The 15956-nt window shown below is 31.2% G+C and overlaps 1 protein-coding gene and 1 long non-coding RNA gene across 3 annotated transcripts in view; both read right to left on the bottom strand.

Moving 5' to 3' along the window:
* Nucleotides 1–4026: 4026 nt before the first annotated feature.
* On the bottom strand, nucleotides 4027–8893 carry LOC108911356 (mitochondrial enolase superfamily member 1). The gene is made up of 7 exons (XM_018716271.1): nucleotides 8731–8893; nucleotides 7335–7553; nucleotides 6433–6706; nucleotides 5688–5845; nucleotides 4988–5294; nucleotides 4551–4732; nucleotides 4027–4467 (listed from the first exon to the last, which is right to left on the bottom strand). Exons 1-7 carry the CDS (start codon nucleotides 8830–8832, stop codon nucleotides 4342–4344), a joined length of 1368 nt encoding a protein of 455 aa, XP_018571787.1. The 5' UTR covers nucleotides 8833–8893; the 3' UTR covers nucleotides 4027–4341.
* A 5882-nt stretch (nucleotides 8894–14775) lies between these two features.
* LOC108911360 overlaps nucleotides 14776–15956 on the bottom strand; it is a 10004-nt gene continuing 8823 nt past the window's right edge. For both annotated transcript variants that reach the window (XR_001964501.1, XR_001964502.1), the window contains one exon: nucleotides 14776–14934. This is a non-coding gene — a long non-coding RNA (uncharacterized LOC108911360). The remainder of the gene's footprint in view (nucleotides 14935–15956) is intronic.

Below are 15956 nucleotides of genomic sequence, written 5' to 3'. Positions count from 1 at the left end.
GAGGTTGTGTGTAATTTATTCGTAGTAAGCTGTTGTCACTACAATGATCGATGAGTCCTTCAAAATAAGTATGTACCATTTTTTTTCTGTCATTCAAATTCATAGTTTTCAAACACGGATCATTTGCCCCCTGCAACGTTCTAAAAAAATATTTTTTTCTCAAAAACTAAGAGCAACACAAAATTTTTCTAGGAGACAAAAAGTTTCTGAATAAATAAAGGCATCTTATAATATTATTTTGCTTATGAAATCTAAAAGAATAAAAAAGTTTGTACAAAAAAACATGTAATGGGCCGGCCACACATACAGGCTTTACCGCACGCTTGCCTGCACAAACCAGTTTGTATCGGGAAGCCCGTACGTGTGGCCGGCAAAACGTTATCTCGCACAAACTGAAAAGCGCGGCTTGCGTAAACTTCGACTTGCTGAAGATTTTGTTTGTGTAAATTCGGTTTGCACGGTAAAATTGGAGCGTGTGGACGGCGCACGGTGTTCAGTTAAGAGAAATTGCGGCAGAAAACCTTAAATCTCTATATTATCTCCCTGTAGCCAAATATCTGAGAGTACCAACTCAATCTTTCATGTGGAGATATATATACAGTCTGTTTCACTTAAAGTCGGGACACCTCCGTATTTAGGATGGCGTTGGCCGATTTCCAAAATTCTTTTTTTATGTGGTAGTAGGTACTCACAAAGGCCTAATTTTTAATATTATATTTTTTGACATGTGATATTTTCTACGGCCTACTATCATTAAGAAAAGACCCTCAAAAATTAAAAAACATATTAGGCATTTTTTTAAGAAAAAATGGATAGCATTTTCGATTTGATCACACCTCAAAACCCTAAATACAAAGTTTCATTATTATAGCTTTTACAGGGTGTTCACAAAATAGGTGAAACTTCGAAACATTTCACTTATTGCAGTGTTCTGTATTAACAGTGAAAAATATTTTCAAGGTATTTTTTCATAATTTTATTAACCGAAGGTATATCCATACAGTTTCATTGATTTCACTCATACAGTGTGTTCACAATAGGACAGCCAAATTATATCTATTTTTTATTATACCAGAAATGAGTTTCACAACGAAATAATATTTAAATATGTATTACTATTTTCTATTAGTCCACCATGCACTCTTCAATTCATCTCCTCTTATTTCTAATAACTTTTCTCAACTGATGTAGTGTTATTTGTCGACATGCTTGTCTAATTATATTACATAAATCTTAATTAAAAATTTAACGTGTTTTGCAGGATTTTATGTGATCAAATAATTAGGCCCTTCTTTTTTTGCGTTAATCTAAACGCGAGATTTTTATGAATTTTTTAAACAATGATTTCTGGGATTCAGTACATGTATTTCCTCTTCATGTAAGACAGAACCTCTACCTTCAATTATATGGAGCACTTATTCATAATGCGGTAATAGTAGGTACGTCATTGGTTGAATGAGTATTTCCCGAGAAAGTGGATAGGTCGCAACAGTCCGTTAGCTGAGTGGCCGTCAAGAGCTGCAGACTTGACGCCACTTGATTTTTATGTAATAGACAAACATGTCGACAAATAACACCACATCAGTTGAGGAGAGTTATTAGAAATAAGATGAGACGAATTGAACAGTGCATACCAAATTATGTGGACTAACAGAAAACAGTAATATTTAAATATTATTTTGTTGTGAAACTCATTTCTGGTATAATAAAAAATATATATAATTTGCTTGTCCTATTGTGAGCACCCTGTATGAGTGAAATCAATGAAACTGCATGGATATACTTTCGGTTAATAAAATTATGAAAAATATCTTGAAAATATTTTCCACTCTTAATACAGGATACTCTGCAATACGTGGAATTTTTCGAAGTTTGCACCTATTTTGTGAACACCCTGTAAAAGCTATAATAATGAAATTTTGTATTTAGAGTGTGATAAAATCGAAAATGCTATCCATTTCTTTCTTAAAAAATGCCTAATATGATTTTTAATTTTTGAGTGTCTTTTCTTAATGATTGTAGGCCATAGAAAAGATCACATGTCAATACGGAGGTGTCCCGACTTTAAGTGAAACACACTGTACATATGTACATAGATTCGCGCATTACAGTATTTTGTCGGTTTATGAAGGGATCACCAATCCTAGTAATTTAGTATACGCCATTTCAACCATTCTCATATAATTACGCCAATCGTTGGGATCTTCTCTCAAATCCTTCATTAAATTTATATGTGAATGTGTATTTCTGTTCAGAAGCCATTTTTTGACCATTTTGAACGATGACGTCTATTTATTATTTTTTTTTTACTAATGTAAAATAGAAAGAGGCTAATACCAAAAATTCTTCGCTTGGATATGTATTCCTGAGAAACGTACTGATTGCTGCCTGCAGTGTCTGCAGCCTGCACGGTCTTACCTGCATCGTGTGGCCACAACACAGTATTCCGTGTTTATTGCGCAAACCATACCGTGCAGGCAAGTCGCTGTCGTGTAGCCGCCGCATAAGGGGTGGTTTACTTTATCCATTTATAGCAAACCAGGAAAATAGAAAATATGCTGGTAAAATACGATTCTATACTAGGACTGGAATCATACTAAATTTCGTTTGCTTATATTCAATGGTTTTTGAGAAAAATTGAAAAAACCAGTCTACACCGTCCGCCTTTTATAGACTAACTTTTTAGGGGAGGCTCTAATTAAAATAAATTATGAAAGACTTTCTTTAAAATTTTCCAAGGAATACAGTCCTAATTTTTTTTTTTTCACAATGTATTTTATAAATTTAATAATAAGATGAAAATTAATTTGATTAAAATATCCTCAAATACTCCGCTCTCGACATCATTCAGACTTCATTTTAGTAATATGTAAAACGAAGCTTACTTACTTCTTTTTTACTGTAAATAATGTATTCCATAAAATACCATCGGTTTTTATAATTTACGATAAAAAACAAAAATGGCAAAAGAAACGAAAACTTTCATCTTCACACCCTAAAAATAAATATTTACTGAATTTATTTAAATAATATTTTTAAAACCTTGTAATGTTCTAAGGAAGATCTATAGATTTGGTTTCATCTTTCACCTAAAGAAACTGTTCTTGGAGTATAATCCATCACTTCTGGATATTATATCTAAATAATTCTTGGTTGATACTAAATCTATGCCAAAAATAACTTTATTTATTTTTTTAAATCCATTTGTAGATATTAAAACTAGTTTGCATTAAAGTTATACCCTAACATGACATGAAAAATATAAATCTTTCTGATTAGTATGTAGCTTCGTTTTGGTTCTGAAATCGAGTACTGTATGAAACTAATTCATAAACGACACAGAACTATATGCGCATTAAACTGTACAGGGTGTCCCACCACGAACTCCATCGATGGATATCTGGGAAACCGCTCGAAGGATTTTTTTGAAATTATGATGGTATGATATGAATCGTGGGGCCTACCAAGCTAAAATATTCATGGTCATCGTATTGAAGTCAAGTTGAAAACATATAGCACACTCCATACTTAGGATTGACCGTTTCCAAGATATTTTGATTTTTAGGCAAAAATTGACAGGTGCAGACTTTCAGTAAAATTTAGTTTTCCCGGAAACACAGATTCATTTTTTTGTGCAAATTGGATATTTTGTAGAGGAAGACCTAATTTATCGAATTTGACACGAAAATTTTCCAGTTTTTATACAGGGTGGTCAAAAAAAATTATCAAATATGAAGTTCAGAAAATGTGGAAAACTCGAAATTTTTAAAACTGCTCCTTTTGTCAGGATAGATCATAAAAGCGCATGTACAAATATGCAAGAACTATTTCAAACTGATTTTTGAAAAAAACGAAAATAGGGTTTATTTTATATTTTGCATGATTTAGCAGCGTAATTTGTTGGAATAGTACACAATATTTAATGTACACAAAAACCTTGGAATTAAAAAAAAAATCAATATGGAATTAATGAATTGTGAAGGAAGATAAAATAGAAGTATGTTATAGGGACTAAAAGAATATCATTTACTTTTCATACATTTATTTAAAAAAAAATATTGCGACAATATCGTAAGATTAAAATTGCAACATTATTGAGTTCATATTCGTTTTAATAAATTTTTCATAAATCAAAACGAGTTGATTGATATATTATGTTATAAAAAAATATCAGCACGAGTTTTTGGAAAACAATTGAACAATCTCTAGTACGCTGGATAAAAACAAGTACCTAATATCTTTTACTTCACATTTGAGATAAATAAAACACCTTTTAAAACCTTATCTTTGTGTACCTAATAATTAACAATTTCTATAATAAATTTACCTCAATATAAATGTCTACGATGTGTGTTTTCTAGGATCGCTGAAAATGCCTTTAGCGAATAAATTCTGCCATTCTTTTCCATTAGGATATTCGTAGTTTTCAACTGCCTCCTTTTTAAATGAAGCATTATAACCAGGAGTCTGAAACAGAAAGAATGTCACGTTTTTTATTAAAAAAATATCAATATAATTTTTTCTAATTTTATGTTCAGTAGTTAACTTACCCTAGGTGCTAAATAATGAGCATTTTCTACAATGGTAGGATTAACAAAATGTTCGTGTTGCTGATCTATGTACTCAATAAATTTGCCCTCTGATGTTCCAGAAAGAGCTACGTAGTCCCACATTTGCAAATGCTGTACCATCTCACAGAGACCAACTCCACCAGCATGAGGACAAACTTTCACTATAACAGATATAATGAAATCAAAATTGTTTTTCTACGACTATCAGACTATTTTCAGAGTTACAAAGTTAGGACCCATGACCACTGATCCATCGAGAACCCTCAATTTCATGATCTAATAGGAAGTCTAACCTTTAATGGAAAGCAGGATGTGAATTTTTCATGTGTAAGACAGAGATCTTTACTTTTGTTTCTTAGGAATCTTTGTGATAGTCATGGAAAAAATATAAAATTCACCTCAAAAACATTTATTACCTCCTAACTTTTTGGCCATTAGATATACGGATAATATCTCATTAACACCTCCAATTCTCGCAGAATCGATTTGACAGTATTGAATGGCATCTGCCTGAAGGAACTGTTTAAATAATACCCTGTTGCAGCACATTTCTCCAGAGGCTACACCAATGCCGAGGGGTTTAAGAGCTTGGGAAATTTGAGCATGGCCCAACACGTCATCCGGAGAAGTAGGCTCTTCAATCCAAAGAGGTTTGAACTGTGCCAACTGGGTCATCCAGTCGATAGCTTCTTGTACCTCCCATACTTGGTTAGCGTCGACCATCTAAAGGCAGGCATTTGTGTTAATATTGCAAATTCTGAGTTGCATTAGCAAATTTTTTATTCAAAATCTGATAACATATTCTATGATCCTTGGCTTGACATTTTTTTCATTATTACAGATAGAAAGTGTTATTGTTCGAATATAGAGTAAATTATCTCTTCACGAGAAAAATTGAATGAATAGAAAATTATTGTAATATATGAGAATATACTTCTACTGTTACATGTTTAAATTTGTATACAAAATTTTATAATTAGATAGAAATTGGTATGGTTGATTTTGAGGGATGTAGATGGTTGTTTTCACAGATACGGCTCTTAGGGTCTATTAAACAAATGTTTTGTTTTGAGTACACTGAAATATTTAAAATTTTAAATAAATATATTTACTTACCAATATTTTATCCCAGCCAATTATGTTCCTTACAAATTCTAATCTTTTGATGTCATCATGTAAGTTCTGCCCTACTTTCATTTTAAAAGCTGTAAATCCTAGATCTACGTACTTTTGTGCCAATTGACTAATTTTTTCATTAGAATAACCCAGCCAACCTAAAAACACGAAACAGTTACAAAAAGTGAATATAAAATGGAACATTCCATGCCAAATCACTGAGGTCGCGACCGGACCATTTTTAATTTTCCTGATTTTTTTGTATTATTTAGTACCTACTTAGAGTAGCTTTCATGAATTTTTTAAATTTGTATTTCAACCGTCGAGAAGTTATAAGCTTTGAATACTGGTAACTTGGAAAAAACTAAAGGCATCATAAAAATCTTTTTCATTTTGTTCATTTTGAAATGTAGTTTTATTTAAAAAATATAAAAATAATACATTTTTAGTTTTAAAATTTTTTTTTTAACTAAAAAAGTGCTTTTTGAAAGTGACGTTTTTTCATCGAAAAATCTTTCAATATGCAAATTTATATGACAGGTTCTAGAGTGGGATTTTTTTTAATTCTACTTTTACAGATAATGTACGATATAAACCAAATTTTATTACAGAAGTAAATTGCGATGACAAATTACTAAAAATACTATATATTTTTAAAACTACAGGTATTGTCATTACTAAGAATATATTCATTATCATTTACTAAATGTTAATAATTTAAAGTTTGTAATAAAATGCATTTTACCTGCTTGTGTTGTATAGCAAGGATATCCTATTTCCAATAATTTATTCACTCTTTCTTGCTTGCCTACCCTTCCTTGTTTAAGTAATTCGAGGGCTTCTTCTTTTGTAATCACATTTGTTAAGTACCTGAAGTCAATACATGCTATCAATTGTTCCGGTTCGAGGTCTGCAAGAAGTTGCCAAACGGGTTTTTTCAATAATTTACCCCACAAGTCCCATAAGGCATTTATGATCGCAGCAGTTGCAAGATGAGTAACTCCTTTTTCGGGACCAATCTAAAAATGTTTAAAATACTAAATTATGAATAAAGGTATGTTTTCCTGGGAACATGTTAAAATTGACAACTTTTGAAGTTATTTTTAATGTTAAAGGTTACTACATATTTATACCTCCTTAAATTACCTCGATGGTGCATTAAAAATGTAAATAAACAGACTCGTTTCAAATTTTTATGTTAGTGATATTTTATGAACAGTGTCAACTTACACTGTATACAAGTTATTGACAAAATTTTATTATGTCCATTCAGGCTATAATGATAGGTTTTGAAACACCAAAAAAAAATAGGCCAGATATATGATTTACCATATCGTAGATATCATTCTTTAAATCTCTTAAATGCTGCTCCACCTTTTTGATTTGTCTAGCAGCAAATTAACAGTTTTCCTTCGCAGCTATCATTATATCAGCAGGGGAACAAGATACGTTATTACTTTCGTCATTATCAGACATTTTAGAATGCACAAAAACGACAACACAATTCTAACAAAACAAATTCGGTAACAGTGACAGATTAATGTTAACAATACCAATACACTTTTAATTATTATGATGGAGTAATGTGCCACCTCAAATTTCAAACAGCAGTGGCAGAAATTTTCATAAATGAACATATTTACTTACCCATCTCAGTTGGCTTTCACTAGTCAGGGATCGCCAGAATGTGCCAAATTCTTTATAAATATCAGTTACAACTTGACCAACAACTAGCGAGCTTAAGGTTTTTACTGCTTGTACAACAATTTCTGTACCTCTACCTAGCGTAAATGTTAGACCATGTCCTTCCAAACCTGTCTGTAGTGTTATAGTGACATAAGCGCAGGAATAATCAGGGTCAGTATGCTAAAAAAAAATGTGTAAGTAATTATCTTGGAATTCTTTCAATTTTTCTTATTTCGAGGTTTTCTCAGTTTAAAGTATTTTTTTATGTACATATGATTTATATTTTTTGTCATGCCAATTTTATTCCTCCTTTTGGCTTATGAAAGTTATTTTTAATAATTAAATGAAAAATTAATTATAAATCATAAACTCCTTCGACTAATCTAGATCCAGTTTTGGAAATTTCCTTAATTCATTTAAGTAACTTGTTAAAATTGGAGAAATCTATTAGTATTTATCTCAGGTCATAACATGAAGGTCATGACTTATTGTATTACAATTTCCTTTTTTAGGTATTATTTATATCATATAAGATTTACATTATTTTCTCTGTTTAAATTATGTATTTCAAGTTTAAGTCAAATTTTATTTTTGTATTCAATTAAGCAGCAGGAAAACACTCTAAATTATTATCACTTACTGTTCTACTAATACTTTAATTTTTATAATCCAGTAGTACTCAAGTGATAAATATTTTTGTGGTACCTTTTAATATAAAAGCTACATACGGCTTAATAAGTGAAATATATAACAAATAATTCTCTATTTATTAAAAAAAAGGGCAGTAATTAAGGAGTAATTTTCCTGCAATGACAGTCCTTTAAGTCAGTAATCAAAGTTATATAATAGTGTGATAATAGAAACGTAATTTTACAGTTCAAAGAATAATATACTTATTACAATATTTGTTCTGATTTTTCTTATTTGAATACGCCTTCAAATTTAATTTAGGTAATAGTTATATTATATATAATGTAAATGTTTAATGAATATTATTTTATACAGATCAATAAATGTCTGAGCAAAACAAAACATTTAGAAACAAGCCTACATGCATAACCGACACTATCTTCTATCTGCGTTATAGGAAATCTCTTTGTAAGTTTTAAAAAACAAATAATAAATTCCCAGTGTAATATTCTTTATCATCTTTTACTACATTATGATATGAAAATAATAACTGACGGAAAAATAACATTTTGGCATGCTTCCAAAGAATATTGTTTAAAATAGAGCACTTCCACTACTACTAAATAAATAGTTACATAATGTTTCTATATTTAAAAGTATATTTACTCAAATTTAGAAAGGTTTTATTGAAACTTTTAGTGCTTAAAGAATTTTAAATTACACTTACCATAGCATCTGAGCCATCAGCGTGCAAGGATGTAGGAAAGCGAAGGTCCTTAACATCTAAGGATACAATTTTTAAATTTTCTGTAGTTTGTACGTGACTCATCTTGCCTCTTTGGCAAAAGCCCCAATATGCTATTCACTATGCTTTAAACATGAAAATATTTATCACTTTTAAATTTACTAGTATTTATAACAAATTTGTTTACTACACCAATTTTACCAGATATCACCTTATCATGTTTGCTCTTAATTCAAGGACAATCAAGATATTTAGTGCAGGTCACAGGACTTCAATTTACTTTTATGTCATATGAAAGATAATTAGATAAGACGTGTGGAGTTGGGCGATTTTCTTTAGCTTATTTGAATTAGCATTTTTTTATTTAATATTACTATTCATATTTGATACAATGAATCAAATTCATTATTTTTACTCTTTTGTCAGATTTAATAGGTGTGTTGATATTTCTCAAATGCTGATATTTTATTTTTTTGTTTTTCAAAATTTTCTGTGGTGTCTATATATTTATTACCTATACTTACCTCATTTTTTTTATGCATTTTTTAAACTCTAAAAATATTTGCTTATTTAATAATAATTTATAATAAATAAATTTATTAATATATGGACATGTGTTAGAAGAATATTCTAAATTTTTTTATATTTTATATCGCTTCTGTTTGACATTGATTGAAAAAAAAAAGAATATGGGTAGATAACAATCTAATCGTAATTAAACATGATGGTTATACAGTAAGCACCAAGCAGAGTGTTATGCTATTGCTAAACTTATTTATCTTTATTAAAATTTTTATAAACCATAACAGCTGGAATTTAGGAAAGTGTACATGGTGTTTCAGAAAGACCTTCCGTAAATTCAGGGGGTGTTAGTATGACAAAAAATAAGAATTTTTTGTCTTATGAACTATATGTCTATCTCCTCTTGTTTTCGAGATACAGAACGACAAAATAAAATTTTTTAAATAGAATCTTTACGAAAATTTCCAAACGGCGCGAAATATTTTTATGAAAGTTGGTATTCCGGAGTTTTTAAGGATGTCAAATATGCTGGTCTAATTATTTTTTGTATATTTCATAGAGGGCGCTAGTTATGCTACATTCGTATTACATTTACATGTAATACGAATGTAAACAAAATTTATTTTGTCGCTCTGTATCTCGAAAACAAGAGGAGATAGACATATAGTTCATAAGACAAAATATTCTTATTTTTTGTCGTACTATCACCCCCTGAATTTACGGGAGGTCTTTCTGAAACACCCTGTATAGGGTTATATCTTATATCAGTATCTCGTATTACTTAAAAAAATAATTACTAATAGATTAATAATCTTGGAAGCATTATAGAGAATTAAAAATTGAGTTAGACTATATAAATAAATCAATAGTTTTACTATAGTACATTGTGTAACGAGTGGGGAAAAGTTGCCAATAGCGCCACGCGGATGCAGTTGACGCACGAGCGAAGTGAGTGCGGAAAGCGCCCAAGTGGCGCTATGGCAACTTTTCCGAACGAGTTGCACATACTATTTTCTATCACAAGTGCGAGTCATTATGGAACCTATAGCATAGGGGGTTAGGTGCACGGAAATTGCTAGATAGTCTAGCACTACACAGCTAGATCTAGCACTTTCCGTGCACCTAACCCCCTACACTATAGGTCCCATAGCGAGCGCGCGTGATAGAAAATTCTTTTTAAATGCATTTATTTCATTGTAATCACTTAAGTATTCATTACTATCTTTGTTAGATGTAATTTGGGTTTTTATATAATAGATAAAATTTCAATATCAAATTCATATTGCATTCACACTTGAACAAAAATCTAATTGTCGTAATATAAATTATGATAAAATCAGAAACAAGTGTTTAATCAAAAACATCTGATCACTATAAATATCTATAGGAGTATTTTATATGGTTGAGTGTTATGCATTACTTTAGTAGTCCTCTACTATATTAAAAATAAAATTATACAGCGTGTCCCACTAGTGTGGGAAAGTCCAATATCTATGTTAAAATGAGGAATATATGGATTTTTCTTTTTACTGTGTTGCCACATTTCTCGGAATGCAAAATTGAAAAATCTCGAATTTTTTAAATGCAACCCCCTGTATATTTTCATACCATGAGATGCAGAATTAATTTCTCTACAACTTTGCTATACCTGCTCCTACACCAAAATTCATTAGTTTTTCATGAAATCTCATTTCTAAAGAAGAATTAGTAAATAAATAATAGAATAATTAGTAAAACTCATGGTAACTGTTTATTGACAAGTATTTACCAAACTAATAATCCAGATTTACAAAGATATCCTCGTACAAAGTGTTTTGTAAAACTGAAGGAGAGGTTTGAAAGAACAACAAATGCAAATTATGAGAAGACAACAAGAACACACGCATGCAGTATCCAAAACAGTAAATTAACATCGTGCATTTCTAACAAAAGTAATAAAGACCTAGTTAAATTAGTAATTAACAGGTAACCGCTCAAAATGTCTGCCATTTTTCTCTAGACATTGAGCAATTCTACGACGAAAATTGCTTGACACATTTCGCAGCATTTCCGGAGTTACGGTCAAAAAAGCATTTCTTATCTTTGCCCGTAAATCTTCTACATCTGTCGGAGGAGTTTCATACACCCTGTCTTTTATATAGCCCCATAAAAAAAATCAAGACAAGACAGGTCTGGGGATCGGGGAGGCCATGGAATTGGCTACCTATCCACTTATCTGGATACAAATCATTTAAGTATTCTCTAACCTGAAACAGTTTTTCTATGAATTTACATAACTTACATAATGAGAAAACTTACCGCCAGTGTGGAATGTGCAGGGGCACCATCATGTTGGAACCACTGACTGTTTAAGTCATCCGGAGGAATATGTCCCTGCAATTGGAGCAAGTCGTTTTGTAAAAATTGCAAATACCCATTACCAGTTAAGTTTCCTTCAAGAAAATGTGGTCCAATGACATATTCTCCGCATATTCCCGCCCAAACGTTGACTTTAAAGCGGTGTTGATGATCGTCTTGTCTTATTAATCTGGGATTATGATCGGCGTAATGGTGATAATTATGTCGACTCTCTCGACCAGTATTGGCAAAGGATGACTCGTCAGTAAATAACACCTTTGAAAAAAAAATTCATCTTGTTGTAGCTTTATAGTTGCCCACTCACAAAACTGTACTCGCTTCTGAAAATCTTGCTGTGTTAAGAATTGGTGATGCTCAGAATGATAGGGGTGGAAGTTGTTTTTCTTTAACGTTCTATTAACCACACTTTTGGAAATACTAATTTCATCACTAATTTCTCTGACACTTGTAGATGGATTTTGGACTGCACATTCCAAAATGTCAATTTGACTATCCTGATTACCACATGCGTGTGTTCTTGTTGTCTTCTCATAATTTGCATTTGCCGTTCTTTCAAACCTCTCCTTCAGTTTTACAAAACACTTTGTACGAGGATATCTTTGTAAATCTGGATTATTAGCTTGGTAAATACGACTTGCCAATAAACAGTTACCATGGGCTTCTCTTCTTCTATTAAACCTTTCTTTCTATTAAACCTTATGTGAATCGAAAATTTTCCAGATTATCATTTGACAGGAGCCTACTACGTTATTTTACATATAAGCTATTTGTAAACTTCGCATTTTTTCATAGAAATGAGATTTCATGAAAAACTAATGAATTTTGGTATAGGAGTAGGTATAGCAAAGTTGTAGAGAATTTAATTCTGCATCTCATGGTATGAAAATATACAGGGGTTGCATTTAAAAAATTCGAGATTTTTCAATTTTTAAATTGGCAATTTTGACATATTTTGGTCACCCTGTATAACGCAGGCCAATTTTTGGAGCATGATTCGGAAGAGTCATCCTTACTAAACATTTGATAAAAAAATGAGCATAGTAGCTATTAATATAACCTGTAAGTATCAGAAAATGTAAGCAGCCAATATCGACTAGAAAAACCTTTCAAGCAAGGTATCTCAAAATGAATATTTGTGAATATTTAGATAGAACTATTCTACACAAAGTACCCTTTATTTTTGATGTAGAATCGGAAAAAAATATAAAAAATGTGTGTTTCCATTTACAAAACCAAAGTTGGTGTCTGGCCAGGAAAAGTGGAACACCCTGTATAGTTGAATATATTTTTAATTTGTACATTCCGAGGAATGTGACAACACAGTAAAAAGAAAAATCCATAATTATATTCCTTATTTTAACATAGATATTGGACTTTCCCGCACTAGTGGGACACGCTGTATATTATCTTTTCAGAAATAAATACAAATTAGTAGGATCCTCTGAAATTAGAAAATTATTCTCAATTCACAAAGACTTAAAATATATAAATTTGATACATGCAATGAAAACAAGAGCAAGTGCATTTTTATTAAAATAAATAATAATAATAATATCATTTTCCACTTAATGACATGAAATCTACTCTAACAAATATGAGCTAATAGATTTTATAAAATAAGTAAGTTTAGATTTATTGGGCAAAAAAATGTAATCAAACTAAAATACTAGTAAAAATAGTATCTTATAATTGTTATTTTCATAATAAATTGTATAATAAAAAAGTCTTTTTTTTATGTGGCACCTTGTATGTTTTTACATAACCGAATAAAATACCTTCCTAGGATTAAAGTGATATAAAGTTTGTCAGGCATATCTGATGATGTATCTCCCTTACTATTAGAGATAGACTAAATGGAACCTCATAAAACGGTAATCACAGGAAACTGTAAATATGTAAAAATATACAGGGTGTTCCATTTTTAAAATTTTGATTTTTAAATATCTATAAAACTGGACATCCTATTACCATTCTTTTTTTTTTTGTACTTCATCAATACATTGGACTTTATATTTTCAATATTAACAGCGTTAGCAGTGACGAATTGATAAATGTGGACACGGTGTATAATCTCTCGGAAGCGTTATAAAGGAGAAATACAATATTGAAATTCATAAAATATATTTTTTTAAGTAAGTAATCTAGATAGCCAAACAATTTGGTACAAATAAACCGGCATGTTATAAAATATCACAATGTCAAGATTGGCTCACAATCAGTTATAAGTGATCTCTGCAATGTTTAATATTCTCTTTTACAAGTTCTCTTAAGAGAATAAAATTGAATGATAAACTGGCATTATTTGTTAAAGTTTTGTCAGTTAGATAAGTTAGTCAGTTCATCCTGTATAGTCGAACACATGGTCGAGTGCCATGAAGTACATGTTACGTATTCGTTACGTGGTACGTACGTATACACCTTCAGAGTAAATGTGTAGTGGAATACACACATTCCGATCGATCATATATTTCAAGAGCTGTGGTTGATTTAAATAGATATGATGGAATATTCGTTATTAAAAACATTGAAATATATGCTATCTGATTTCTCGTTATCATGTAGACGGTTCATATTAAATCATTTACATAATGGTTTTTTCATCGCCACTGCAAGATAACATGACATGCCCCTTTCTCAATTACCACTGAACTGATAAAACAAAAATTGATTGATAATAGCAAAAGCATATAATATTATTTGTTGAGTACCTGAATAATCTTTCTGTGAACATTTAAATTAGGGAAAATAATTGTTTAGTGTTTCTATTTTTGATTAATGTGGCCAATATTTAAATAAAAATTGTTTCATACGGTCAAATAAATCCATTGATTTAAACTACCTTCTATTTCTCTCATGTGTTTTATAAGTATATATCACATCAGGGATATTGCTCTTATTTTAAACCCGAAAGCCTCAACCGATTGTTTAAGTCATTAATTTAGATCAGAAAATCAGATGTTTGTAATCAATGAAATAAAGAACTTAGCCCCTAAAAAAATAGTTTAAAAAAGTGGGTCATTATTTTGGAAAATATTGCTTTACACAATTTATTACAATTTTTTGATATGAAATGGTCTAAGAGATAACCTTATGACATAAATTTAGAAAACTCTGTACAGTTTATATTCTATAAAAAAAAACTAACCATACAGCTTAAAATGTGTTTTCTTTAATATGTAATGAAGTTAATACATGTTGTTTGTAATATTCAGTTTGATAAAGTTGATTTCTCATGTCGTGAATTTTCATTTCAATATTTTCCAGCTGTTGTAATTGATTTTGCAGTAATTGTGCAATATGTTCAATCTGAAAATGTAATTATGTCTATTATTACCATTTTTTACTTGAACAATATACAGGGTGGAGACTTTAACTGGAATAAATTCACTACAGGGGAACTGAATAATTTTTTGAAAAATTCCTAACACGTCAACGTTTGAATGTATTTACCAGCCTTTTTCAAGCAATATGCGAAATGTAACCCTCAGGGAGGGCAGAAGTCACCCCCCAACTTTTTTTTTCAAATGCAACAATATGGCGTGTGACCCTTCATTGGAAAGGTAACAGAAAGATGGGTCCAGTGTACTGATCACATTTATTATGTTTCAAGAGGTTGAGCGTTGCATAACATTAAAATGTAATTGTTCAGTTTATTACTTTTCAACGTAACAATTGCTCAAAATGTGCACCATTTACTTGTTGCCAACATGCTATCCAATCCAATATCCAATTTCCGGTGTTATTGCCTCTTGCATCTCTTATTCTGTTCTTCAGCTCATCGATGTTATTTGGTTTTTAAATGTAAATCTTAGATTTGAGATGTCCTCACAGAGAAAAAATGGTGATGGCCACTCAATGGTACCTCGTCGTCCTATCCACCTACTGGGGAAAATTTTATCCAGATTTTGGCAAACAATAACAGCGTAGTGTGCCGAGGTCCCATCATATTGAAGCCATAACCTCTCGTCGGTCAAATTAGAGTCCAAGGGATTTGGGAATAACTGGCATAGAATTGGCATTCATCTTCATCTTCATCTAGTGGTTGGTCCTTTAAAAGTCCCATAGCACTGCGGCCTAATTAGGCCTATTGTGCGTCCCACTACTAGTCCTAGTCAGCAAGTAGATTTGTCCTTTTTACAAAGTCCAAAAGCTTCCTTGCTGACACTTCTCTCAGTTCCTTGGGTTCCAAATAGGGTCTCCCAAGGAGCGCCATTCTGCTACGTGCAAATCCCGGGCACTCGCCCAGGATATGCAGAGAAGTTTCATCCGCCGATTCACATCCTCGGCAGACCGGACTGTCTACAAGCTTTAGCTTATGTAGATGTTTC

The sequence above is a fragment of the Anoplophora glabripennis genome, unplaced genomic scaffold, assembly GCF_000390285.2.
Source record: "Anoplophora glabripennis isolate ALB-LARVAE unplaced genomic scaffold, Agla_2.0 scaffold460, whole genome shotgun sequence".
In the NCBI taxonomy this organism is placed as follows: domain Eukaryota; kingdom Metazoa; phylum Arthropoda; class Insecta; order Coleoptera; family Cerambycidae; genus Anoplophora; species Anoplophora glabripennis.
Note: the sequence above shows the minus strand (reverse complement) of the source record. Positions and strands in the feature narration are given on the sequence as shown.